Raw genomic sequence first — 27,729 nt, 5'->3', positions numbered from 1 at the left:
TTTTTTTTTCTAACTTTGCAGTGGCACCTAAGGCCACAGAACCAGCTTTAATTTATTTTTCCCACTGTTTTTAGGACTGTTACCCCATTTCCTTCCAGTAATGCTTTCCATTACCCTGGACTCCTTGGTTCTTGATAATTGAGAAGGACGCAGCCCTCCAATTAAATGTTATGGTGCACCTCCATATCCTCCCTTTTTAGGCCTTTATGCCATGTCTGAATTCTCTCTCTGCCCAGTCTGAGATCCTTCTTGCAAGTATTTTACTGTGAGAACTTGTTGCTTTCCTGTTGGAGTTTCGAATAATAGACAGAGTTAAAAGGGTTAAATGGAAATGTCTTGTAGCAGGTCATTTAGCCCTCATTTACCCAGTATATTTTTTTTGTCTCCCCCATTCCAATGCATTTGTTCATCTCATCAACCTATTGTATCTTGTATCTTTTTTAGATTGTAAACTGGCACAGGAACTGTAATTTATTATTTGTTTGTACCTTGCCTCGCACAGTGGGGTCCACCTGGTTATGGCCTTTAAGCACTACTACAATATAAATGTTAATAATAACTCTTCCTTAGTGCAGTTTAGGAGGAAAGACTGCAATTGTCTCCATTCCCATGACTAGGACACAGGCTGTCATTTGTGTAGGATCATATTTTTCAAGGTGATCCCAAATGCTATAATCTTTCCTCAGAACTGATTTTGTGCTCTTCATCCTCAGAATATTGTCTTCCACAGTCTGAAAATAACAATTGATATAAAAGAGAGACAAGGTGGATGTGGTGGTATCTTTTATTGGATCAACTTCTGCTGATGAGAGAGATAAGCTCACCAACAGAAGTTGGTCAAGTAAAAGATATTTCTTCAGCCACCTTGTCTCTCTAATATCTTGGAACCAACATGGTTAAACAACACTGCACATAACTGATATGAAGTATCTGCTATTCTAGCTCATCTGTTATTCCTGCTTTTGCTTTGCATATGGCATCTTGGGTGTTCACCAAGTTCTGCAAGATTGGTATCTTGGTTCCTGTCTCCGCTGCCAGGTGTTGTATGACAATGGTAAAGAATCCCAGAAAGAGTCACTTTCTTCTGATGCTGAACAAGAAACTTTATTAGAACAGGGAAAAAAGAATTATCCCAAAGCTAGTCTGTGTCTCTTTCTGTTTTACTGTAGAACTTCTGCATAGAATCTTCCCCAGTTCTCTACTGCCTGGATTCCTGCATCAGATTTAAGAATTGGTATTTTCCTCTCTTCTTATTAGAGAGTACATAAAATGCTCTAGGTTTGGGCTGATGGCAAATTAAATGATCTCTTCTGTATTTTGATTACTCCAGTCTTGTCTGGTTTGATTTAGGTAATTTAAAAAAAATTAAGTCAGGAACAACTTAGGCATTATAGATTGTGTTTTCATATAATCTTCTGAAATATTGACTAGTGTGCATAATCGGGAATCAATACTTAAAGATATGGGGGCATAAAAAATTCCTGTGGCACCTCTGCATGTCAGTTAAGATAAAAGGAAAACCCAGCATCTAGTCTGATGGTACCAAGGCACAAAAAATGATTAGAGGGTACAGTTGCCTTTATTGATATTTTCAAGGGTCAAAATTCCTAGAACATAAGAACAGCCATGCTAGGTCACACCAAAGGTCCATCTAGCCCAGTATCCTGTCTTCCAGCAGTAGGCAATGCCAGGTGCCCCAGGGGGAATAAACAGAACAGAACATTTGGTGACCCCTAGTTCTCGTTTTATGAGGAGTAAATAACACTTCCTTATTTACTTTCTCCACTTCACTCATCATTTTTATAGACCTCAAATCTCCCCTTAGTCATCTCTTTTCCAAGCTGAAAAGTCCCAGTCTTACTGAATCTATTTCCCCATGTTAAGTATCCTCACATCCTCTTGTCAACTGTCTAAATGGGCCAACTTCATTATCACTATAAAAGTTTTTTTCTCCTGCTGATAATAGTTCATCTTAATTAATTAGCCTCTTACTCCAACTTTTCATGTTCTGTGTGTGTGTAATATATATATAAATCTTCTTACTATAAGTTCCAGTCTGTGCATCCAATGAAGTGGGCTGTAGCCCACTAAAGCTTATGCTCAAATAAATTTGTTAGTCTCTAGGGTGCCACAAGTACTCCTGTTCTTTTTGTGAATACAGTCTTATTAATCACTCCTCATACGGAAACCGTTCCATACCCCTAATCATTTTTGTTGCCCTTTCCTGAACCTTTTCCAATTCCAATATATCTTTTTTGAGATGGGGCAACCACATCTGCATGCAGTATTCAAGATGTGGGCGTACCATGGTTTTATATAGAGGCAATATGATATTTTCCATCTTATCTATCCCTTTCTTAATGATTCTCAACAGTCTGGTTTTTTTTGACTGCCACTGCACGTTGAGTAGATATTTTCAGACAACTATCCACAATGACTCCAAGGTCGTCTCTTGAGTGGTAACAATTAATTTAGCCCCCATCATTTTATATGTATAGTTGGGATTATGTTTTCCGATGTGCATTACTTTGTATTTACCAGCATTTAATTTCATCTGGCATTTTGTTGCCCAGTCACCCGGTTTTGAGAGAGCCTTTTGTAGCTCTTTGCAGTCTGCCTGGGTCTTAAATGTCTTGAATAGTTTTGTATCATCTGCAAATTTTGCCATTTCACTGTTTACCCCTTTTTTCCAGATCACATGTGAATATTTTGAATAGGACTGGTCCCCGTACAGACCTCTGGGAAACACCACTATTTACCACTCTCCATTTTGAAAACTGATCATTTATTCCTACCTTTTGTTTCCTATCCTTTAGCTAGTTACCAATCCATGAGAGGACTTTCCCTCTTAACCCATGACAGATTGCTTTGCTTAAGACCTTTGGTGAATGACCTTGTCAAAGGTTTTCTGAAAATCTAAGTATATTATATCCACTGGATTCCCCTTGTCCACATGCTTATTGACTCCCTCGAAGAATTCTAGTATATTGGTGAGTCATGATTTTCCCTTTACAAAAACCATGTTGACTCTTCCCAAAGAAATTATATTCATCTATGTGTCTGACAATTTTGTTCTTTACTATAGTTTCAACCAGTTTGCCTGGTACTGAAGTCAGGCTTACTGGCCTGTAATTGCCAGGATCACTTCTGTAGTCCTTTTTAAAAATTGGCATCACATTAGCTGTCCTCCAGTCATTTGGTGCAGAAGCTGATTTAAATGATAGTTTACAAAGTACAGTTAGTAATTCTGCAGTTTCATATCTGAGTTCCTTCAGAACTCTTGGGTGAATACCATCTGGTCTTGGTGATTTATTACTGTTTAGTTTATCAATTTTTTTCCAAAACCACCTCTAATGAATAAAATTAAATACCTACATACTATGGTGATAGGCCATTCTGATAGATGAGGGATTTGTCTAATGTTACATCTGATACAGTGATTTTGTGGATTTTCTTATCTTCTGGGACATTGTTTAAAGCTTATTTTAGGGTTAATTTTCATTGTCTGCCTTTAATCTGAACTCATATAAGTCTATGCTTTGTCCTTATGTTTATATTTCATATGAAACCTTTTTCTTGAGCAATATTGATATATTACAAGAAGACGAATTAAAAATTTCTCCTTTCCATGTTATTTACGGGGACTTCTGATGGGTAGATATATATATTCTAGATGTGTCAATCGCAGTTAACTTGCGCGATTAACTCAAAAAAAGTAATTGCAATTAAAAAAAATTGATCATGATTAATCGCAGTTTTAATCCCATTGTTAAACAATAATAAAATACCAATTGAAATTCATTAAATACTTCGGATGTTTTTCTGTATATTTTCAAATATATTGATTTCAATTACAACAAAGAATACAAAGTGTACAAAGCTGTCTTTATGTTTTTATTACAAATATTTGCACTGTAAAAATGACAAAAAAAAGAAATATTTTTCAGTTAATTTCATGCAAGGACTGTAAAATAGTGGTTCCCAAACTTGTTCTGTCGCTTGTGCAGGGAAAGCCCCTGGCGAGCCGTGCCGGAACAAGTTTGGGAACCACTGCTGTAGAGCAATCTCTTTATTGTGCAAGTGCAACTTACAAATGTAGATTTTTTTGTTTGTTTGTTACATAACTGCACTCAAAAACAAAACAATGTAAAACTTTAGCGCCTACAAGTCCACACAGTCCTATTTCTTGTTCAGCCAATTGCTAAGACAAATAAGTTTGTTTACATTTACAGGAGATAATGCTGCCTGCTTCTTATTTACAATGTCACCTGAAAATGAGAACAGGCGTTCGCATGGCACTTTTGTAGCTGGTGTTGCAAGGTATTTATATTCCAGATATGCTAAATATTTGTACGCCCCTTCGTGCTTCAGCCACAATTCCAGAGGACATGCTTCCATGCTGATGACGCTTATTAAAAAAATGAGTTAATTAAATTTGTGACTGAACTCCTTGGGAGAGAATTGTATGTCTCCTGCTCTTTGTGTTTTACCCGCATTCTGCCATATGTTTCATGTTATAGCAGTCTCGGATGATGATCCAGCACATATTTGATTTTAAGAACACTTTCACAGCAGATTTGACAAAATGCTAAAAAGGTGCCAATGTGAGATTTCTAAAGATAGCTAAAGGACTCGACCCAAGGTTTAAGAATCTGAAGTGCCTTCCAAAATCTGAGAGGGAGGAGGTGTGGAACATGCTTTCAGAAGTCTTAAAAGAGCAACAGTCCAGTGTCGAAACTACAGAACCAAAACCACCAAAAAAGAAAATCAGCCTTTTGCTAATGGCATCTGACTTTGATGATGAAAATGAACATGCATTGATCCACGCTGTTTTGTATCAAGAAAAGGAGTACTTATGGCACCTTAGAGACTAACAAATTTATTTGAGCATAAGCTTTCGTGAGCTACAGCTCACTTCATCGGATGCATTCGGTGGAAAATACAGTGGGAAGATTTATATACATAGGGAACATGAAACAATGGGTGTTACCATACACACTGTAACGAGAGTGATCACGTAAGGTGAGATATTACAGCAGGAGGGCGGGGGGGGGAACCTTTTGTAGTGATGATCAAGGTGGGCCATTTCCACCAGTTGACAAGAATGTCTGAGGAGCGGTGGGGGTTGGAATAAACATGGGGAAATACTTTTACTTTGTGTAATGACCCATCCACTCCCAGTCTCTATTTGAGCCTAAGTTAATTGTATCCAGTTTGCAAATTAATTCCAATTCAGCAGTCTCTCATTGGAGTCTGTTTTTGAAGTTTTTTTGTTGAAGAATTGCCACTTTTAGGTCTGTAATCGAGTGACCAAAGAGATTGAAGTGTGCTCCAACTGGTTTTTGAATGTTATAATTCTTGATGTCTGATTTGTGTCCATTTATTCTTTTATGTAGAGACTGTCCAGTTTGACCAATGTACATGGCAGAAGGGCATTGCTGGCACATGATGGCATATATCACATTGGTAGATGTGGAGGTGAACGAGCCTCTGATAGTGTGGCTGATGTGACTAGGCCCTATGATGGTGTCCCCTGAATAGATATGTGGACAGAGTTGGCAACGGGCTTTGTTGCAAGGATAGGTTCCTGGGTTGGTGGTTCTGTTGTGTGGTGTGTGGTTGCTGGTGAGTATTTGCTTCAGGTTGGGGGGCTGTCTGTAAGCAAGGACTGGCCTGTCTCCCAAGATCTGTGAGAGTGATGGGTCGTCCTTCAGGATAGGTTGTAGCTCCTTGATGATGCGTTGGAGAGGTTTTAGTTGGGGGCTGAAGGTGATGGCTAGTGGCGTTCTGTTATTTTCTTTGTTGGGCCTGTCCTGTAGTAGGTGACTTCTGGGTACTCTTCTGGCTCTGTCAATCTGTTTCTTCACTTCAGCAGGTGGGTATTGTAGTTGTAAGAATGCTTGATAGAGGTCTTGTAGGTGTTTGTCTCTGTCTGAGGGGTTGGAGCAAATGCTGTTGTATCGTAGAGCTTGGCTGTAGACAATAGATCGTGTGGTGTGATCTGGATGAAAGCTGGAGGCATGTAGGTAGAAATAGTGATCAGTAGGTTCCGATATAGGGTGGTGTTTATGTGACCATTGCTTATTAGCACCGTAGTGTCCAGGAAGTGGATCTCTTGTGTGGACTATTTCCCATGTGTATTCCACCCCCTACTGTTCCTCAGACGTTCTTGTCAACTCCTGGAAATGGCCTACCTTGATTATCACTCCAAAAGGTTTCTCCCACTCCAACCCCCCCGCTCTCCTGCTGGTAATATCTCACCTTAAGTGATCACTCTCATTACAGTGTGTATGGTAACACCCATTGTTTCATGTTCCCTATGTATATAAATCTCCTAACTGTATTTTCCACTGAATGCATCCGATGAAGTGAGCTGTAGCTCACGAAAGCTTATGCTCAGATAAATTTGTTAGTCTCTAAGGTGCCACAAGTACTCCTTTTCTTTTAGAGAATACAGACTAACACGGCTGCTACTCTGAAAACTTTTTTATATCGTTATTGAGCAGAAACTGTCATCAGCATGGATGCATATACTCTGGAATGGTGGTCAAAGCATAAAGGGACATATGATTTTGTAGTGCATCTGGCACGTAAATGTCTTGGGACGCCAGCTACAACAGTGCCATGCGAACACCTGTTTTCACTTTCAGGTGACATTGTAAAAAAGAAGTTGGCAGCATTATCTCCTAAAAATATAAACAAACTTGTTTGTCTGAGTGAACGGCTGAACAAGAAGTAGGACTGAGTGGACTTGTAGGCTCTAAAGTATTACATTGTTTTATTTTTGAATGCAGTTTTTTTGTACATAATTCTACAACTGTAAGTTCAATTTTCATGATAAAGAAATTGCACTAGAGTACTTGTATGAGGTGAATTGAAACACTGTATTTTATAGTGCAGATATTTGTAGTAAAAAATAAATATAAAGTGAGCATTGTACACTTTGTATTCTGTGTAATTGAAATCAATATATTTGAAAATGTAGAAAACATCCAAAAATATTTAAATGAATGGTATTCTATTATTGTTTAACAGTGCGATTAATCGCAATTAATTTTTTTGATCGCTTGATAGCTGTAATATTCTCTCATGAATTATTAGTAAAACAATTTAATTTGCTGCTGATGTATTAATTCTAACATGACAAGTAATTGTGATTTGCTGATTGAAACCATGTAAATCTGCATTTTCATGTAAATTAAAGTGTCAGCTTTTTATTTAACATTCAGTATTTAAGTGGTTAAATTCAAGGTAAATTCTGTACCATTCCATAACGTAAGAAAAGGGGGGGGGTGCTATAAGTTGTTCTTCAGCCAGGAGAAAACAGATTTGACAAGAAAAAGTATTACGTTCTTACTATGTATGGCAAACTGTTTGTTACTCGAAATTAATCTGTATTCTGAGTGTTTTCTGTGGCAAATCAGTTTTTATAAAGGAAGACTCTTGAAGTATTTTATGCTGTGGACTTTGATATACATCCTCCATTGCCTTTACAATAGTTCCTTCCAGTGATGCAAACTCTGACCTAGCTGATTAACTTCCTTGTAGAAACTGGTGTACTGCTTGGAGGCGAGATTCCAACTAAAAGTGAAATGGGGAATGTACAAAAAAAGTTTTCCAACAAAGGAGATGGCTGTAAGTCAGAGATGCAGAAGCACAGTGAATACACTGAGAATAGAGTAAAAAAAGGCATTTCCGAGAAAAAGACAATTGAACATTTACCAGACCATGAAGGTGAAGTTAATGGTTATCTAAATGGTAAAAAAAAGAATGAAAGCAATGATGTAAAGAAGGAAACCTCGAGTTCACATGGGACAGAATCGTCATCAGCTGGGAAAAGCATTTCTAATTTGCTTCCTCCTACTTCAGCAAAACTGAAAAGTGAAGGAAATGAGTTATTTAAGAATGGACAGTTTGGGGAGGCTGTGCTGAGGTACTCAGAGGCAATTGAAAATGTCATCAATTTAGGTGAGTTGTGATACCTTATAAAAAGAGTAGAATTGCTATTATTGTTAAAAGAACCACAATTTAATCATCATAGCCTATCCACAGATTTCTGACAGAAACTGATAGGCTGTATATTCCTTTGTGATGAATAATAGTCAGTTTACAAAATGAGTCTCACAAAGTACAGTAGAGTGAAATGAATAGAAAGATTGATAATTCTTAGTGACAGGGATGTTTGCATATGTTTATGTACTAGAATAATTATATGCATTGTAGGTGACATACTGAATAAAAAGCTCCTTGAAGCTTTGCATCATCAGCAAACTGCAGCAGTGCAGTGTAACTCAGAACATACTATAGTCTTTTTTTTATTCTAATTCAATGATATTTAAATAATGAACTTTCATTATACTTGCATATAATTTTAGGAGTACAAAGTCGAGATGATCTAAGTATCTTGTATTCAAATAGAGCAGCATGTTACCTTAAAGAAGGCAACTGCAGTGACTGCATTCAAGATTGTAACAGGTAAACAACTCTCTTTCTTGTAGGGAAACAACATTCCTATTGATGATTAAACATTTTTAATTGGTTTCTCATTATTAAAATACTAATTTAACTGAGTCATTCTAAGGAAGGGCTAGTTCCTTGTCATATTGACAGGAATTTTTATCTGTTAAAATGTTATGAATCACTCACTACTAGGGGAGAGGTAATTTTAAGAATATTGTATAAGTTGATGTGTAAAGACAATTAAATCTTCCCAAATGTACATAGAAATGCATGGAAGGCTTAAATGAACAAAATGTTAACGTTAAATGAAAACAGGCTCTACCTTGTTTGAAACCATTTTTAAGCATGTTTACAGTAGAAATTGTTTTGCATGTACACTCAACATATTCACAATCTGTGTTACAATTGTGTTCAGAAACTCAGCTAGAATTCTGCTGTCTACTTATGGTGCATTGTTGTAGGGCACCATTGGCTGAAGGTCAGGTACTCTCAATCCCCCTGCCAAAAAACCCACATTTTTTTTTTTAAGTATTGCTGTTTTTCCTAAAATTTCTGTTGAATTTCATAAGCAGTGATTGAGTGTAAGGCTTTAGGGGTTAAACAGGATACCATACGGTCAGAGCTCCCATGTAATGCCCGGCTGTAATGTTCTGGAGTGCAATCCAGACTTGTGGAGAGCATGGAGTTGCCTTACCAGGCAGGCTCCAGGATCCAAAGCATTGGACCTGGGCTTCCCAATATGTAGACGTGAGTGCATGTTTGTTGCTTACAGTGGGTGTCCCAGGCAGAGAGTCATAGTAACAAGGCATTGTGAGGCACTTGGGGTTACAGGATAAGAGGTGACAGAACTCTTCACTGGTATGGATTGCACCCCAGAATGTGACACACACACACACACACAACTAGAGTATAAAAATATTAATAACTGGATATAATAATATAGATTTAGCTTTGAATTTTTATTAATTAAGCTGCTAACATATTGCATATAGTCTACCATCTGCTTTAGGAGTTTTCTAAGATTGAGCAGGTTTTTTATATACTTTCTAATACTCTCCATAATTTAAACTTTGTTGATATAAGATAGTTGAAAAAGACAGACGTTTACTGACCAAATAAAGTTACAAAATTATAGCAATAAATTGCTTGTTCTGTTTCTTTGAATATAACTCTACCATTGAAAACAATACTGTGAACCTATGTTTTGTATTCTCTCTAAGTGGAAACCTATATCGTCATCATCATCAGTATAATATTAATTTATGGTACTACCCATAATATGCTATACACTTTCTGTATAGACAGAGAGATATGGTTTCTGCCATAATGAGCAGACACAACAAATTAGACAGAAGTTAGGAAGAATCGGAAATAGAAACAGTATTAAACAAATATGTACATGTCCACTAGATTTGCTGTAGGCAGCACAACAGAAATGGGTAAGGTTTAATAATGATTGACTTCAGCAAGGCCAGGGATGGCATAGTGCTTGTATTCTTGATGTAAAAAACAAAACAAAAAACAAACCCCAAAAAAGTTTTACACTTTTGTCTTTTAGTATTTGTTTCTTGAGAGGCTTCCAGGAATTCTCTTAGCTCCTCTTCCGCATAAGGGCCTTGGTTTGGTGTAACTTACCCTTTGTCTGTGGAAGGCAGGATGTAGCTCCCTTATACTAGCTTTCACTTCCCCATATTACTGCTATGGCATAACCTGTCACCTGACTAACATTACCCTCCAACTATACCCTGGAAATGCTTGCTGGCTAGCTTCAGCTCCCAGATGCTGGTAGTCCCCAAGAAATGCACCCCTTCCATCTGACTTTGTATCTACCCTTTAGATCGCACCAAATTTCTAGGTGTTATGAACCTGAAAATTAGTTAGTGTTTTCAAGGTTAAAAGAAAGTTAAGAGCAGTAGTTGAGCCTTGGTAAGTACTACGGAATGATGCATAATTGCTATTCTAAACTGTACTTAGCAGTAGAAGAGATCTTGGAAGCTTTTAAACACAACTGTCTTCATTATTTAGATATATACAGGACTACGTATCCTAACATCTAGCTGCCTAGAATCCTCTAAATCGCAATACTCCTACTGTTCCATTAACAAAAGACACTTTTTAAATAATAATACTTTCATGGGCATTTTGTGCTTTTGTGAGCCCATCATGTCACTGGAGCAGTCCATGTAGTTTAGAAGTAGTGCTCAGTGTGCTACCCTAGAGACTGAGCTTGCTGCCTGACTTTATTAGCAGCAGTGGCATCTGGGAGACATCCTGTCAAAACAGTCTGTTTTTTCCTTGTATGCTAGCTTCAGTTGATCACAGCCAACAGGCAGTGTTGTACTGCTTGTATTATTGTTATTACTGTATTGTATTGTATTGTTGTATTGTAAATATATAGTATTATTATTGTACTGCTTGTATATTGCTAAATATTTTCTTCATGTTTTACAACTACGGAGGAACTGAAAGCTATTAGAGGAACAAGCAGACAGAACAAGCATAAGTTTGAGATCCACACAGATCTAAGCACCACTTAAACAGAATAATCATCCCATTAAGATTAAGCAGAAAAACCACATTAAGATGCTTTTAAGTATCATGGGCCTTAAATGTGTTCACTGTGGAGGAAGTAGGTTACCAGACTGAGTTAACAAATTTAAGTTGAATACATTGTAATAAAATATACTAGCATATACATGGCTACATTCCCATTTCGGAGGTTCTTTTTAGTTGGTAATAAACCACTCCAGATCTGCTTTCCTATTTTGTCAAGATAACCCCAAAATGAAATAATGGACGTACTATGTATAGTTCTTTTATTTCATTGGATAGCTTCATTAGATTTACATAACAATTCTTAGTTTTCAGCCCTGCACTGCTTGTAATCTTTTTTCTTTTGTATTCTCAAGAGCTCTGGAACTTCATCCATTTTCCCTCAAACCTCTTCTGCGACGGGCAACGGCATATGAGTCCATAGAGCAATATCGCAAGGCATATGTTGATTATAAAATGGTTCTACAGATAGACAGTGGAATCCAGGCAGCAAATGACAGTGTTAATAGGTAACCTCAATTTGTGACTTTTGTGTTCTTATAAGATGCTGAATGAAAAAATAGGATTTTATATTTTTTTATTTGTTTTCCTTTATCTACTCCCTCTCCTCTATGTGCCTCAGAGTTAGAAGTATATACAGAAACACCAGTTGTTTGTTCTTAATTGTGTTCACAGTAACATCATTTCCCATTTTGTTATATTCACTCTACAATTAAACCATGAATGTGAACTTGAAGGGGAGACTTTTCTTTTGCTTTCAGCACCTGTGAATGTACCATTTTTTTTCTTCTACTGTTCTGTCATTTGTCCTTTACTCATACTGTATTGTTCCTCCTCTCTTGTTCTGTGCTTTCCTCATTTCTTTTTCATTCTGTGTTCTGTATTCTGTGAGGACAACAGCAAAATGAAACTTGTAGGACTCCTGATCCCTGAAGTGCCAGACTAATGTTTGGCATCTTCTAGCCTGCACAGAGATCAACATTCTGTTAAGTTTCACTGTGCTACCACTTGTCAACAGTAGCTTATTAGTGGCTTGTACCACTTCCCTGGGACTATATTAAAAATTTGATCTTAATACATGTCAGCAAAACTTAATGTTTTGTTGTTTTGGATATTTTATTCCTTTATATGTGATTTAAATTTTATAACCTAAGGCAGAAATCTCCTGCAAGTTCTGCATGGCAGATATCGACTCCCAATATCCTCCTCTCTCTACTCTGCTGACCTCAATGGGAGATGCATGTATATGGGGAGAGCAAAATGTTAAAGCTGAGGTCTTCCATTGGGCTCTTTGAGAATTTTGCCCTTACTACTTGGGTCTACATAACTTTATTCTTATATTAGATGACAAAATACTATCTTGGCTGGAGTAGAACAATAATTTCACATGATGTTCTTGACAGAAAGGTCTCTAAGCTAGTAGTCTGCCAAACTCTTTTGTTTCAGTGTCTGCATTGGTCATCCATTTAACACTGAAGCATACAAGAGAGAATCTCACTCTCTTGCCATACAACTTAAGTGCCCCTTATATTCAAGACCAAATTCATAAATACTAAAATGTATAGCTGCCAGTGGTAAAAGTGAGATGGAACTCTGGGGAGCTGTATTTCAGTGTTTGGGTAACAATATTTTTCCAGAGTATGAGATTTGTACCTCATACACCTCATTAGGGTAGCATCACCTTTTTTTAAAAAAAAAAAAAATTTTAGTTATTCATATTTGAATACAGAGCAGATTAAATATCCGAGTTACTGAGAAGGTATATACATGGAGCCTCAGTGTTTTTAGAGTCTCTTTTTTTATTTTTTAAACTATAGCTGTATTTAAAGGGCTTTACTTTTTTGGGTGGGGCTTCAGTTTCCTCCCCTTCTAAACTTTTGTCTTTACCAGGTGAGATAACACGATAACGTCTACCCTTCTTCTCTTATTTATATTCTGGTATCAGCCAGAGGTCCTGATGAGGACTGAGGCCTTGATGTGCTGGAGCTGAATAAACATATTGGTAGCTATAGTCACTGTCTACACAGTGTATAGTCTAAGAAATATAATTTTTCTAACCTTTTAAATAGTTTCAAAACCCCATAATTCTTGCTGCCTACTGCAGATCATTAATTTCTGTAATTATATTTAGAACAAAAGTGTACAGAATTGTGCTTGATACTTCAAACATTGTCATACTTATTTCCTTTAACTTATAGTAAGTAATTCTATGAATCACAGAACTGTATTTGCTTTTTCTCTACTTTAAATATTGTGTATGAGAACAGAGAAGCCAGTATACATTGAGCAATAGCCACATATATTCAACCTTCAGTATTAGAACCTGTTTTATAAAGGAAGGACAGGGCATTGAGGCTATTCCCTATACTTCTTGAAAAGTGAACGATAACTTTTAATTTATACCTGTAGGTGTGTGTGCATCAGAAGGGATCTTAGTTTAACATTTTCTGTAAAGGATGTTCTCTTTAACTGCAGAGTAAACTTGCTAGTGTATCAGTGTCTACATCTGGTACTAGATGAGTTCCTGGTGTGGTGAAATTATGGATGTAAAACAATTGGTGTTCATGGTTTTACCTCCTATATCACTATCTTTTATTTAGAAACAGGCACTTTAGAAATTTCCTGATTGACATTCTTGTAACTTATTTAGTGTTTAAGCTTCCTGTTTTTTCTTCCTTAACATTTTCCCTTTTCTTCCCTCTCTAGGCCTTCCTAATGCTTTTAGCTTCACTACTCATTACTCTTTCCTCCCTGGCAACCCTTCATCTTATTTCAGTTGCTTTTTCCTTCTCCTCCTTTGCTAGTAATTCATTTTTGGCTTTCAGATTTTGTTTTTAGAGCATAGCCCTCTTGCGTAAGTTTAAATACAACTTATTTATTTTAAAATTTTTATCATTTCTAAATTAAATTTAAATAGCTGACCAAATAACGAAAATACTCAGTTTCAGTGAAGAAGAGAAACAATTTTAAAAGAAACAGTTTAAGAAGTGAATTGCAAAGGAAAAAAGGTGGCATTTCTACCTTTCCTGTTCCTTTTTGATGTAAAGGATAACCTCAAAAATGTATTTTAAAAAATATTTTTCTACATGTCTTTTATGTAAGGAATATCAGGTCCTGGCTTCCTGTTTTTATTGGAGAACTTTTTAAGATTCTCAGGGGATCTAATTGGTGATATCACAGGAAGCTGTCTAATCTGCTGATCTTTCACCCCTAGATGAAGGGGAATCTTATTCATGCTATCTTCTAGACTGACCTAAATAACCAAATCCTCCAAAAATCTTACAAGCAAAAATGGAGCTCCTGAGGTCCTGAGGTTCCTATTATTAGTCATGTAAAAGACGAGCAGAATTGTTAAAATAAAACTTTGAGTTGTCTGTGTACATCATAAAGAAAGCATTGAAGGGTGTGAGCAATTTATTTATTTTTGCTTTGCAGTCCACCATTAATAAGAGAGTTTGTCATGTAGGTTAGAATATGTTGAATTACTTCTTTTGTGGTGCCTGATACGTTACCCTGCAAGAGTGGTAGCAAGCACTCTTATTTGAGGGACCTTGCTTATGGAAACTCTTCCCTGTAATGGGGTTCCAGAACCCAGGTTTCATAAGCTTCTTTTCAGTGAGGCTTTTAATCAGTGGCATTTTACCATTGACTGCATACCATCAGGTTTCTGTGGCTAGTTTTTTGTTTTGTTTTATTTTTAAATTTTCTGTTGGATTGACATTTTTACTGTTCCTTTTTAATTATTGTGAGGAGTCTATAGGCCATGGCCATGGGAACTGTGTTTATGCACTTCCATTTGCTAAATGGACTTCTCCTTCTAATTGACTCAAATTCCAATATTTTTTCTGTAATACTAGTTGTTAAATTTCATCAGAACAACTCTGCAGCTTTTGTTACAAACTTTTGTATGAAAGGTATACTGTATAAACATGGCACTATCGAATTCACAGTTCATTTTCATAAATTTCACAGTCAATGCATTTTAAAAATCTTGAATTTCACAGTTTCAGATATTTAAATCTGAAATTTCACAGGGTTGTAACAGAGCATGAATGTGTATTTAAAAACAGCAAAATATAAACATGTAAAGCCTTTAAGTGTTTCTCAAACTGGGGTTCCCGACCCAAAGGAAGGTCGGAAGCCTGTTGTAGGGGTGATGCGGTATTGCCACCCTCACTTCTGTTATGCCTTCAGAGCTGGGTGGCTGGAGCGTGGCGGCTGCTGACCGGACACCTAGCTCTGAAGGCAGTGCTGCTGCCAGCACAGAAGTAAGGGTAGCACGTTATGATATTGCCATTCTTTCTTCTGCGCTGCTGCTGGCATCAGCGCTGCCTTTGGAGCTGGAGGCAGCGCAGAAGTAAGGGTGGCAATACCGTAACCCCCCACGATAGTCTTGCCAACCCCCTTTTGGGTCAGGACCCCCAGTTTGAGAAACATTGCTTATAGGATAGTGTAAAAGTACACAAAAGACCAGATTTTATGGGGGAGACCAGATTTCAAAGTCTGTGACACATTTTTCATGACCATGAATTTGGTAGAGCCCTATGTATAAAATGGATCTTTGTGATAAATACCAGTAAATCCCAGCATTGCAACATGACTATCTGAATGTTTTCTTGTAAAACACCATTTTTGGTGCAAGACTGTCGCTAGCATAGTTGAGTGACTGGATGGAGTGTGGGATACAAGGAGCCACCCCTCCCCCCCCCCGCCCATGCATCCTTTATAAGCACCAGGGACAAATACAGTCTTGCTTCCTTTGAGCCTGATTCAGTATCCACTGAAGTCAACTGGAATCTTTTCATTGACTTCAATGCCCATTGGGTCAGGCCCTCTGCGCACGATTGCGGGCACACAGCCACAAATGGAAAAAGGCTGACCAAGGAGGAAGCAGGGTCCTGGTTCAGTGTGGAGTTATTCTACTCTTTACTCAGAACAATATCTAAATACTGTGATCTGCCTTCTGTGTAACATGGCTTATTTTACAGTGAAATAACCAAAGCAAAAGTCAGGGCTGTTCAACTTGCATAGTACCCTTAATTTTATATGAACTATTTCATTCAAGTTAGAGTGAGACAATATTTTGCCTAGATTAAAATAAAATTATAGCTCAGTAATCCAACACCACCATGTACCCTTACATAGCTCTTACTGAAAGGCACCTATTGTTAGTTTAGAGAAGAACACTTTTTTGTTCATTAGCTTGAAAAGAAATTAAGCAGCTAGGTGATAATGTGGAATTAGTGAGTGCTGCCCGTATTTTGTGTATGATGCAATTTTTTTTTAAATATTAAAATTTGAAAAAAAATTGCATAAATCAACATAGCACATAAATATAGTACATAAAACAGTATCTCACACAAATCAATGTATCAACATCCATTTCAGTCTATATTATTCTGTAAAATAGTACAGTTTTTTTGTAATCTGTATTACACAAAATATATTGTGTAAATATAGTTACAACCTCTTATAGGAAACAAGGTGGATGAGGCAATAACTTTTACTGTACCAACTTCTGTTGGTAGGAGAGGCACGCTTTTGAGCTGGGTCTGGGAAATGTACTCAGTGTGTCCCAGCTAAATACAAGGTGTAATAGATTGTTTAACCTAAGTAGTTAACGCCTGTTTCAAGGGACCATTCAAGGTAAAGTGGCCAGTCAACACATCTTCAGTCATTTGGGAAGCTGGAGGTGGTGTTTAGTGGGTTACAGATTGTTGTAATAAGCCATAAATCCAGTGTCTCTATTCATTGGCCAGGATGAATGAGCTTGCATATACATACCAGATGTGTTCATCATAAGATCCTTTAATGCAGTGTTTCCCAGACTTGGGATGCCGCTTGTTCAGGGAAAGCCCCTGGCAGGCCGGGCCGGTTTGTTTACCGGCCGCATCCGCAGGTTCGGCTGATCGCGGCTCCCACTGGCCGCAGTTCGCCGCTGTAGGCCAATGGGGGTTGCGGGAAGCAGTGCAGGCTGAGGGACATACCAGCCACTGCTTCCCGCAGCCCCCATTGGCCTGCAGTGGCGAACTGCAGGCGCGGCCAGTAAACAAACCGGCCCGGCCTGCCAGGGGCTTTTCCTGAACAAGCGGCGTCCCAAGTTTGGGAAACACTGCTTTAATGCTCTCTCAGGTATGGCTGGGGCTTGTTTAAATAAGGTATTTTGCACATAGTGGCTGAACAGTATAATACAGAATAGCATTCTGTTATATTTCTCCCTTTTAAGTTCTACATTCTTATCATATACAATATTTACACTATCTCGCTATCTTTGAAGTTCAGTATGTATCTGTCTGTTGCAGGTCTCTGAATCATATTGGTTTCTAATTAAATGACCCAAATGTCTAAGAGCTTGGTCATTTGGCTGTCCATTAGTTGCAATGACTGGCTGTGGTTGATTTGGAATCCTTGAGTCGTCATTGTCTTTTTCTGTTCTCTTCATGGGCCACCTTGAAGAAGAATTTCTGGACAGATACATCATGAAACCAATGATATATCTGAGATACATGATATTTTCATTTTCTGGACAGACGATCTAGACTCCCTTATAGATGTCCACCACAACTTCAACCACTACCACCCATCAATTATACTCTTTCTAAAATACTCCCACATTAGCAACAAATTCCTGGACACTATGATGACTTTCAGCAGTGGAACCCTACAGACAACTATATACAAGAAACCCACAGATGGCTACATCTACCTTCACAGATCCAGTAACCACCCCAAACTCACCAAGAAATCTTATCTGCAGCCAGGCACTCAGATACTGCAGAATATGCTCCAAGGAAAATCCAGGATATAAATCTCAATGCACTTAAAACTGCCTTCACCAAACAAGGACATTTCACCCACGAAGTATATTGCATCATGGAATGGGCTCCCAAATACTTTGAGAGAACCTGCTTCAGTATAGAAATAAAACCCCCTCCAACCACACACCCCTAGTTGTAACTTATTGCCCCACATTGATGATGCAACATATGGATTCCAAACAGTCACATCCCATACTTGATGGGGTCCACGTCCTAAAATAAATATTTCCTGAACTCTTTCTGGCCTTCAAATAACTCCTCCAAGCTCAGCATGAGAAGCAAGTTCCCCACAGATCAGGAAACGCCAGTTCAACGCTACCGGAACAACAGATGCAAAACCTGTAGACATACCTCCACTGCTACAATGATCAGCATCTCCCACAAAACACCTTTCAAGATCCATGGGTCCTTACCGATCTATCACAACATGTAGCATACCTCATCCAGTGCACTAAATGCCCCAATAAACAGCTATGTGGGTGAAACAAGATGGTCATTATGCTCTCAAATGAACTCGCACAGAAAAATAAGACAAGAACATCATATCACCTGTGGGTGAACACTTTTCACAAAGTAATCACTCTATTGCTGACCTCTCAGGCCTTATCCTGAAAGGAAACCTGCACAACATCTTCCAAAGATGAGCCTAGGAGCGTAAATTCGTAACTTTGCTAGACACTAAAACTCATGGACTGAGTAAAGTCAGTGGATTTATGGCTTGTTACAACAATCTATAACCCATTAAAGCCCCCAGCTTCCATCCTACCCCATGACTGTAGAGGTGTTAATGGGTCAATTCACCTTGAATGGTCCCTTGAAGTATGTGTTAACTATTTATGTAAACAATGTGTTCCACCTTGTATTTAGATTTAGCTGTGACACTGAGTACATTTCTCAGATCTGAAGAAGAGCTCTGTGGAATCTCAAAAGCTTGTCTCTCTCACCAAGGGAAGATAGTCCATTAAAAGATACTGACTCATTCACCTTGTGTCTGATATCCTGGTACCAACGCTAGTACAGCAGCACTGCCTACAACCTCTGATAGTCTTGTTGTAGACCTTTGAGGGTCTTGTGTAGGGCCGTCCTTACCCATACGCAAAGCACGCAGCTGCGTAGGTCACCAGGAAATTTGGGGCACCAAATTTCCTGGTACCCTGCGCAGCTGCGTGCTGCTCCAGCCCCTGGTCTGGCTCTTCCCCTGCCCTTGCTCCCGCCCCCGCCTCTTCCCCTGGACCCCTTCCCCACTCCAGCCCCTCCCCTCAGCACTCACTGGTGGCGTGGCTGAGGCTGGGTCGCTGCATTCCCATTGCTGGTGAGTGCAGGCCCAGCCCCACCCCTGCTCCGCCCCAGCCCTGCCCCCACTCCCCTGAGCTCCGCAGCCAGGCTGGGCCTGCACTCACCGGCAGCGGGAGTGCAGTGACCCAGCTTCAGCCACACCACTAGTGTGTGCTGGGGGGTGGTTCTCCCCTTTCCCCCAAGCCAGCTCCGCGCTCCCTCCCCGCGGAAGCCTGGAGCCCACCCCCCCCCGTTTTCCCCCCCACGGAGGCCTGGGGCCCCACCCCCCACCGTGGGGGGGGCTGCTTGGAGCCCCAGAATTGCATGGGATGGCCCTGGTCTTGTGGGAGTGAGGAGACCAGGATTGGGCCCTAACTGTTCATCTTCTGTAGTTATACTATAATGTTAAAAATCCCTTTCGTGTATAAATACTGCACTGTAACAATTTAAAGACTAAAATCAAGGGGAGGAAATGTCAATCTGGATTACTTTCTTCCATTCCAACCTCATTTTTAATGTTGCATCCAACTTTGTTAAATCCTTTTCAGATGTATATCAATTTGTTTCTTTTAATGAAAAAGGTTTTGTCATATATAATATATTTTTGCATCAGCAGTGGGATTGATACACCTGCAGATTGCAAGATTATGAAATAAAATTTGAATGTAGCATAATTTACTGAACAGTGCAGAATTTTCCTTCAAGAATTGGTTCCTAAGCTCTTCCTGATCTTTTTTTCTTAATTTAGAAAAGTTTCTAATCCATTTTCATTAAAATTTTATATTTCCTTTTTAAAAGATGCTATAAAATGTACAGCAGTGTTGTCAAGCTTTTTATAGGTTAGATTTATTTATTTAGATCTTAATCTAGAACCCATTGTGGTTAATCAGGTAACTCCCATTGACTTTAATGGGGTTTACATTGGGCCTGCTGTGGTTTAGAATAAACTTGTTGCCTACAATTTGGGAGTAGTGAAAGTACACTTCCTTAAGAAAAGAATCAAGTTAAGAGACCATTTTAAATGTATTTTCTTTACTTTTAAATGGGAATAATAATTCATGCTTAATTAGAAACTTACAGAGCAAGAAGTCCTTAAAATACAACGTAATACATACTTTGGGTTGCAGTAGTGTTTCAGAAAGCAGTTGTATGTATTTAATGTGGCATCAACTGCTGTAAAAAGTACATTTGTGTCTGAAACTAGTGTATATAACATTGTTACAAGCAATGCCTTTAATTTCACATCCGAGATAAATTAGCCAAAAAAAAAAATCCGGTTTTAGTTTATACATTAAGCAGGACTCAAGGCTCAATCCTGCAAGAGGCTGGGAACTCTCAGTACGCACTGGCTGAGGCTCTGACCCAGCCAAACAATCACGTGCTTTAGTGCTTTACTGACCATGCCGAAGTGAGTTTCTCCTTTGCAGAAAAGACCTGTATAAATACCAACAAAGAGCTTAAAGACTCTAAGGAAAAAAAACTAAGGATCTTTGTAAAAAAATTCAGGACAATACTATTTGAACTGGGCGCTAAGGGCAAACCTACACTAGAAGCACTACGTCAGTGCAGCTGCACTGATGCAATTGCGCCTCTGTAGCGCATCTGGTGAAGATGTTCTGTGCCAACAGGAGAGAGCTCTCCCATCAGCATAAATAAATCTGCCTCCGCAACAGGCATAGCACTATCCACACTGGCACCTAAGTCGGTGTAACTTACATCAGTGGAGAGGTGGCTTATTCACATCCCTGACTGACGAAAGTTATATCGAAGTAAGTGATAGGCCAGGTCTACAGTATCAGATTTTTTTTTAATTAGTCCCTTTACTGATAACTGCTTAAATATTTTTAGTGAAAGAATTGAAGGGCAGTGATATTTTTAAAATTGAAGTTAAGTTGTAAAAAGAAAAAAAATATGAAAAAGTGTGTTTTTTTTGTCTTCAGAATAACAAGAACTTTAATAGCTCAAGATGGTCCAAGTTGGAGAGAGAAGCTGCCACCAATTCCAGTTGTCCCTTTTTCTGCTCAATTACACAAATGGGATGGAGAAAGTTTTACTTCAGAGACTAAGCGAAAGAAGTCTGCAGACTTCAATGGAGACAGACAATCAGAGATGAAGAGTATGTATAGCATATGCAAATATGTAGAGGTAGAAAAATGGAAATATAGTTATATAGTTTAACAAAAGTTAAACATACCATTGTTGTTCAGAATATTATCTGAAGAAGCAATATACTTAAATAATATTAATAGCAAATCTTTCTGAAAGGATAAGTTGGATAATGGTCAAGATTGGATTTAATAACCTGTAAAGATCCATAATGTTATGCTTCTTTACCACCCCATGGATGAATTTTCAATGTGCATTTCTTTGAGAAAAATAAATAAATAAATATACATATATAAATAAATAAAAATGTTGGTAAGAATATTGATCAGCAATATGTTGATACCCACTGAAATTGTCCAGTGACTTTCCTATTTACTTAACCTTAATTACATCATTTTATTTTAAAAGTAGAGTTGTGCTCTACATCGTGATAGAATGTTGCTGTGACTACTGCATAGCCTCTCTCCACCAGTAATGTTACCTCTTAGCTCAAGGATGATTTAGTTGATGATTTCATCATCCATGTTGGTCCTGCTTTGAGCAAGGGGTTGGACTAGATAACCTCCTGAGATCTCTTCCAACCCTAATCTTCTATGATAAGTATACAACGTTGGTGAACCCATAAGAATGGCAAACTTTTTTTCTAAAGCGTGCAGTTTTCAGGGAACTCGGGGCTTGTCTGAACAGCCCTGTAGTTCAGACTGCGGGGGTGTGAATTGTGGTATGTGCCAAGTGCTGCTCTGTGTGGATGCTGCAGGTGCAAATTAAAAGGTACCTAGTTCGTATTAGCACAGCCTTCTTCAAATGGGATTATTTTAATGTGAACTAGATACTTTTCAGTTTGCACTAGCAACGTCCACACAGAACAGTTATACGGTGCATTCTTCAGTTCACATCCCCTATAGTCTGAACTACACGGCCATGTAGACATAGTGTCAGTTACAGGAAATATTTTTTTCTCTCCTAATCTCCATGGCATTAGATGATCTAACCATAATTTATTACCGGAAAAAGGCATGTTCTCAATCAATCTCCACTCCTGAGATACTAAAGAATTAATGATATTAAATAACTGCTGTCTGAAAGGTGATCTGAAGAATTACTCTTCACCTTTTGTATACCAACTGGGAACAAAAAACAAAACACATTTATAGTTATAACAGATCTATGTACAAGATGAATTAACTAAGCAAAAAATAAATGAAGGGGTGGAGGCAGATATGTTGGTAATATTAGGTAAGATTGAAAATTGATGTTAGTATTATTTGTTTGTTGAATACCAACAATGTGCATTAGAATTTTGCCTGAGAAGGAAATTTGACTCAAAGAATAAGACCAGGCAGTAATAATTTACAGTAATTTGCATTTTATAGGGAAAGGGTAGTATTGCATACTCAACCACAGTACAACTACGGAAAATCACTTTTCATGTAGGGGATGCAAGCTAGATAAATCAAGAGATAAAACAGAATTTTTCATCAATTAAATTGAGTTTAAATTTCCCAGACTGCAGTGTTTTTTTTAGTTATAAATGCATCAGTTTGCCAGTTTGCCCAGTCCTCAATAATGACAGAAATTGGTTTTACCTTTCATTTCTGTAATGAAGTAGCAGATACAAAATTATTCAAGATAGTTAAGTCCAAAGCTGACTGCGGAGAGTTACCGGGGGATCTCACAAAACAGGATGACTGGTCAACAAAATGGCAGATGAAATTCAACATTGATAAGTGCAAAGAAGTGCATATTGGAAAAAATAATCCCAATTACTCATATATAATGGTGGGTTTTAAATGAGTTGTTACCACTCAAGAAAGAGATCTTGAGTCATTGTGAATAGTTCTCTGAAAACTTCAGCTCAAGTCCCAGCAGCAGTCAAAAGGCTAACAGAACTTTAGGAACTATTAGGAAAGTGATAGAAAATAAGACAAAATATTGTAATGCCAGTATGTAAATTCATGGTGTGCATACACTTCGAATACTGTGTCCAGTTCTGGTTGCCCCATTTCAAAAAGGATATAGAGGAACTGGAAAAGGCTCAGGGAAGGGCAACGAAAATGATCAAAGGTATGGAACTGCGTACGTACAAGGAGACACTAAAAAGATTATGGCTATTCAGCCTGGAAAAGAGATGATGGGGGGGGAATATAATAGAGGACTGTAAAATCATGAATGGTGTGGAAAAAGTGAATAGAAAAGCATTATTTACCCTTTCCCACAATACAAAAACAAGGGGTCAACTGATGAAGTTAATAGGCAGTAGGTTTAATACAAACAAGAGGAAGTACTTTTTCACACAACTCAGAATTAGCCTGTGGAACTCATTGTCATGGGATGTTGTGATGGCCAAAAGTGTAACTGAATTTAAAAAAGAAGTAGGTAAATTCATGGAGGATATGTCCCTCAGTGGCTATTACTCAAGATGGTCAGGGGTGTAACCCCATGCTTGGGTGACCCTAAACCTCTGACTGCCAGAAGCAGAGATGGAAAGACTGGTGGATCTCTCCAAAATTGCCCTGCTCTGACTGCAGCTCTGGTACGGGCCACTTTTGGAGATAGACTAATGGTCCATCCAGCCCAGTAGCCTGACTTTTTATGGCAGTTCTTACGTTCAGTTAGATACGTTGCTTAATAAATGTTTAAATTTTTAGCTTGAAAAGGTGATTTTGGTAAGTATTGATGGTATACCTTTTTGTAAACTCAGGAATGGAACTTGCTATTTGTTCTGAATTAAAATTTAAAATTGACTTATTAGTATAAATCATTCTAGTTGTAAGAATTAAAACATTGGCTATATAATCCTGTAATAACCTTCCCATGAGGAAGAGTTTGCAGGTAATCATGGAGTGGTCAGATTTGTAGTGATAAGGTCTAACCTGTTCTGAAAATTAATCAAATTAGTTATAATTGTCTAAATCAAAAGATAATGTAATTCGTGGCAGTCTGGTATAAGATTAAATCTTTTGAACCTACTGTGTGGATTTGGCCTTGTTTGCATTCTTCTTCGAGTGATTGCAGATGTCCATTAACTTCAGGTGTGTGTGCGCCCAGTGCACAATTGTCAGAGATTTTTCCCTTAGCAGTACCCATTGGGGTGGCACATGAGCTCTCTCCTGCCTCACACCACCACACAAAGGTACAAAGGACAGATCAACCCCCAACCCTCCTTGTTCTGTTTTACTGGCTGTAATGGTTGTTGGAATATGGTATTCTAATTATCTTTCCCTCATATTTGTGTACAGTTGGTATTTGTTTTAGTGTTTTTTAGTAATAGAAATAGGTTTTCTTTTGAAGTGTTTTTAAACACTTCAGTTCCCACTGCCAGGGCATACCTCAGTCACCAGCATCAAGCCCTGATATTCCTGAAGAAAACTTGATGCCAGTGAATGACCCACACTCTAGTTGCCTGAAGTGTCTCGAGTCCCTGAAGTGTCACGTCAGGGATTGGATTAAAGTCCCAGCAAATTTCACACCAAAAACAAAGAAAGACAAAGGAGGTCAGGCTTAAATTTCTTCTGATGGAGGTGGCCCTGCATCCACCTTTGGAGCCTTCCTGCTCGGAGTGTGTACTAACACATCTGTGTCCATCAGAAATGCTTCCCCAGTTTTGACTGAGCTTTGGGGCTGATCACCCTCCCCGTTGCTGAGGAAGAGGCACCAGAAGATGCTGAGCTCTTAGATGCTATCTGGGAGATTGAGGTACCCAGAACTGAAGTCCAGCATGTGGACAAGGACAGCAGAGTTTGCTCAAGGCCAAAGCACCCTCCAAAGCAGTCTTCTGTCAACTCTGATGCCAGCACCAGTGCTGTTGAGACCGACCCTGAAGTGGCTGCACCTAATTGAACCATACATAAGACTGTCTTGGTACTGTGTACTCAGGAGGCAGACTCTGCTGAGTTTCTCTGTGCAGGCTTTGCTGGCAGTCCAAGTCTTCTCGCCCAGTACTGGCACCTACGATACCTTTATTGTCGTCATCCCAGCATATGGTACCGTGAGTGCCTCTATTTCCCTGCATGCCTCTTCATATGGTACCGTCCACAGGGAAGCCAGCCATTATCTCACGAGAACCGCCATCTCCAGGCTCCTGACATGGAACCTCGGCACTCATAGGAACAGTCCTTCCTTGGTTGGAGAAGGTGGCTTCGTCTGCGGATTCTGAGGTCGGTTTCTACGTGTCACCCCTGCACCACAAACATCACTGTTCCCCTTCTGCTGCCTACCATTGTTGGTATCCCCTAGAGGCTCTGTCTTGGCCATCAAATAGAGACCCATGCCTAGGCAGAAATTGGGCTCTGTGACCTTATAAATGGCCATTATGAACCCTGTGAAGGTTTCTGCATGCCTCCAGGTTGTTGCCACACCCTCCCTGCTCTGCTTCTTTGAGTAGGCACCAAGATTTACCACGCCAGGTCCCATGGGAGACCATTCCTGATACCAGGCTTGGTACTGAGCGGGAGAAAATTAGTCTGTTGGATCTCCCTTTAGAGGAATTGGTGGAGGCTCCACCACAGTTGTTTTTGTCTTCCCCCCCTTCATCTCATGATGAGGCAGTGGTGTTGAAAAGTGCCTCATCATCCCCTGAGGATTAGAGTTCATCAGGACCTGTTAACTCTACATTTCCATCTGGGAGAGGTTGGAGAAAGGTCTGAGTGGCTGGTTGACATCTTAGCTTCTGTGGAACCATCTAGAGTGACACTCCCAAATAATGAAGCTATCTTGGAGCCCACTAACATGCTGTGCCAGACTCAAACTTTCCTTCCTTCCCCCCCAGCAAAAAATAGCTGAGTGCAGATATATCTCCTCACAGGGAAATGAACATTTTTGCACCCACCCCCTTCTAGGGTTGTTGTTCTCAGCTGCCAATGAGAGAGAATGCCAGAATCAATCCTGAAAGGAAAGGATGCAAATAAAGTGGATCTCTTTGGCAGAAAATTTTATTCAACAGCAGGTCTGCAGCCCAGGGTTGGTAACACTGGGACACTATGACTGGGACAATATATTAAAATTTAAAGACAAATTGCCAGAGGATGTGAAGCAGAAATTTCTCACCATGGTGGATAATTAGTGGCCAGAATCTCCTTTCTGGTCAGTTTGGATGCTGCTGGCTCTGTGGCTAGAGCCATGGCATTGTCCATTACAGTATATGCAGATGCCCATGGTTCCAGTCATTGGATATTCCTTAAGAGGTCTTCACAGATGATACAGGATCTGCCCTTTGAATGGTCATCGCTCTTCTCTAAGCAGGCAAATGACAAACTGTGTGGCCTAAAAGTCTTCAGGGCGACGCTCAGTCTTTGGGCATTTGTACACCTGCACTAAGGAGGAAGCTGTTCTGTCCTCAGTAGGTTCACTGTTATCCTTCTTTCACACCTCATCACAAAGACCTGGCCAGGAAAAAGGGCAGATGTTATAGAAGACCTCTCTCTCCTTCTGCAATAGATGCTTGTTCATCTAGACTGCCTGGGAATTCTAAGCAAATATTTTGATGTGTTTTGTCAAGGTCAGCCTACTAGTTTCTGGACTGCCAACCTCTCCTACTTCACAGTTTGCTGGTTATCTCACTAAGTACTTGGTGCAACATCACTACAGACCAGTGGGTCTTATGCACAGTGGAATTGGGATACACTCTTCAGTTTCTTTCTATCCATGCTTCTACCTTCCTTTCCCATCCCTTTTCAGAGACCACTCTCATGAGGAGAGAAGAAGCAATCTCTTCTCCAGTTGGGAGCCATAAATGAAGTTCTTCAGTTATACAGAGCAAAGGGGTTTTATTCCTCTGATCCATTATTTCTTGATCCCGAAACGGAGGTCTCAGACCCATTCTGGACCTGTGACAGCTCAACAAACATCTGAAGAAAATAAAATTTTGCATGGTTACACAGGCTTTCGTTATTCGCATCCTGGAGACTAGTATGCTGTCCTCGAATTAAAAGATGCATATTTTCATGTGGCAGTGCATCAAAGCCACAGGAAATCCTCCATGTTTTTGGTAAATCAGTGCCACTGTCAGTTTACAGTACTGCCATTTGGCCTGTCTGCAACTCCATGGGCATTCACAGAGTGCATGGCAGTGGTGGTAGCATTCCTGAGGAAGTCAGAAGTTCACATATTTCCCTACCTAGGCAACTAGTTGGTGACAGGCCAGTCCAAGACATAGGTACTGTCTGGCATGTCAGTCATCTACTCCAACTCCACTAGAGTTGCTCATCTATACAAGAAGTCAATCCTGTCACCTGTACAAAAGATAGAATTTATAGGAGTGGTCTTGGTCTCTGCCGAGGCCTTCCTTCCCCAGGTAAGATTCCAGATGATGCTGACCATTGTGTTAGACCTGAAGGCCCATCCTACAATGACAGTACAGACTTGTCTCAGACATCTGGGGCATAGGGCTTCATGGATTTACAAAGTTTGGCTTGCCAGGCTCTGTCTCCAGAAGTTTCAGGGGTGTCTGGTATCTGTGTAGTCTCTGATTCGTTATCCTCTAGACTTGGTGATTCAGGTGCCCATTCAAATCTTGGCC

At 39.3% G+C, this 27,729-nt stretch overlaps 1 protein-coding gene across 11 annotated transcripts in view; it reads left to right on the top strand.

The window, feature by feature from the left end:
- Positions 1-27,729, top strand: part of SPAG1 (sperm associated antigen 1) — a 70,090-nt gene that overhangs the window by 20,996 nt on the left and 21,365 nt on the right. For all 11 annotated transcript variants that reach the window (XM_038391876.2, XM_043507511.1, XM_043507510.1 and 8 more), the window contains 4 exons: positions 7,549-7,968; positions 8,376-8,475; positions 11,370-11,522; positions 21,047-21,222. In XM_038391876.2, coding sequence (XP_038247804.1) covers positions 7,549-7,968; positions 8,376-8,475; positions 11,370-11,522; positions 21,047-21,222 — 849 coding nt within the window. The remainder of the gene's footprint in view (positions 1-7,548; positions 7,969-8,375; positions 8,476-11,369; positions 11,523-21,046; positions 21,223-27,729) is intronic.

Source organism: Dermochelys coriacea, chromosome 2, assembly GCF_009764565.3.
Source record: "Dermochelys coriacea isolate rDerCor1 chromosome 2, rDerCor1.pri.v4, whole genome shotgun sequence".
Lineage (NCBI taxonomy): Eukaryota > Metazoa > Chordata > Testudines > Dermochelyidae > Dermochelys > Dermochelys coriacea.
The sequence above is the reverse complement of the archived record's forward strand: the minus strand, read 5'-3'. Positions and strand labels throughout refer to the sequence as shown.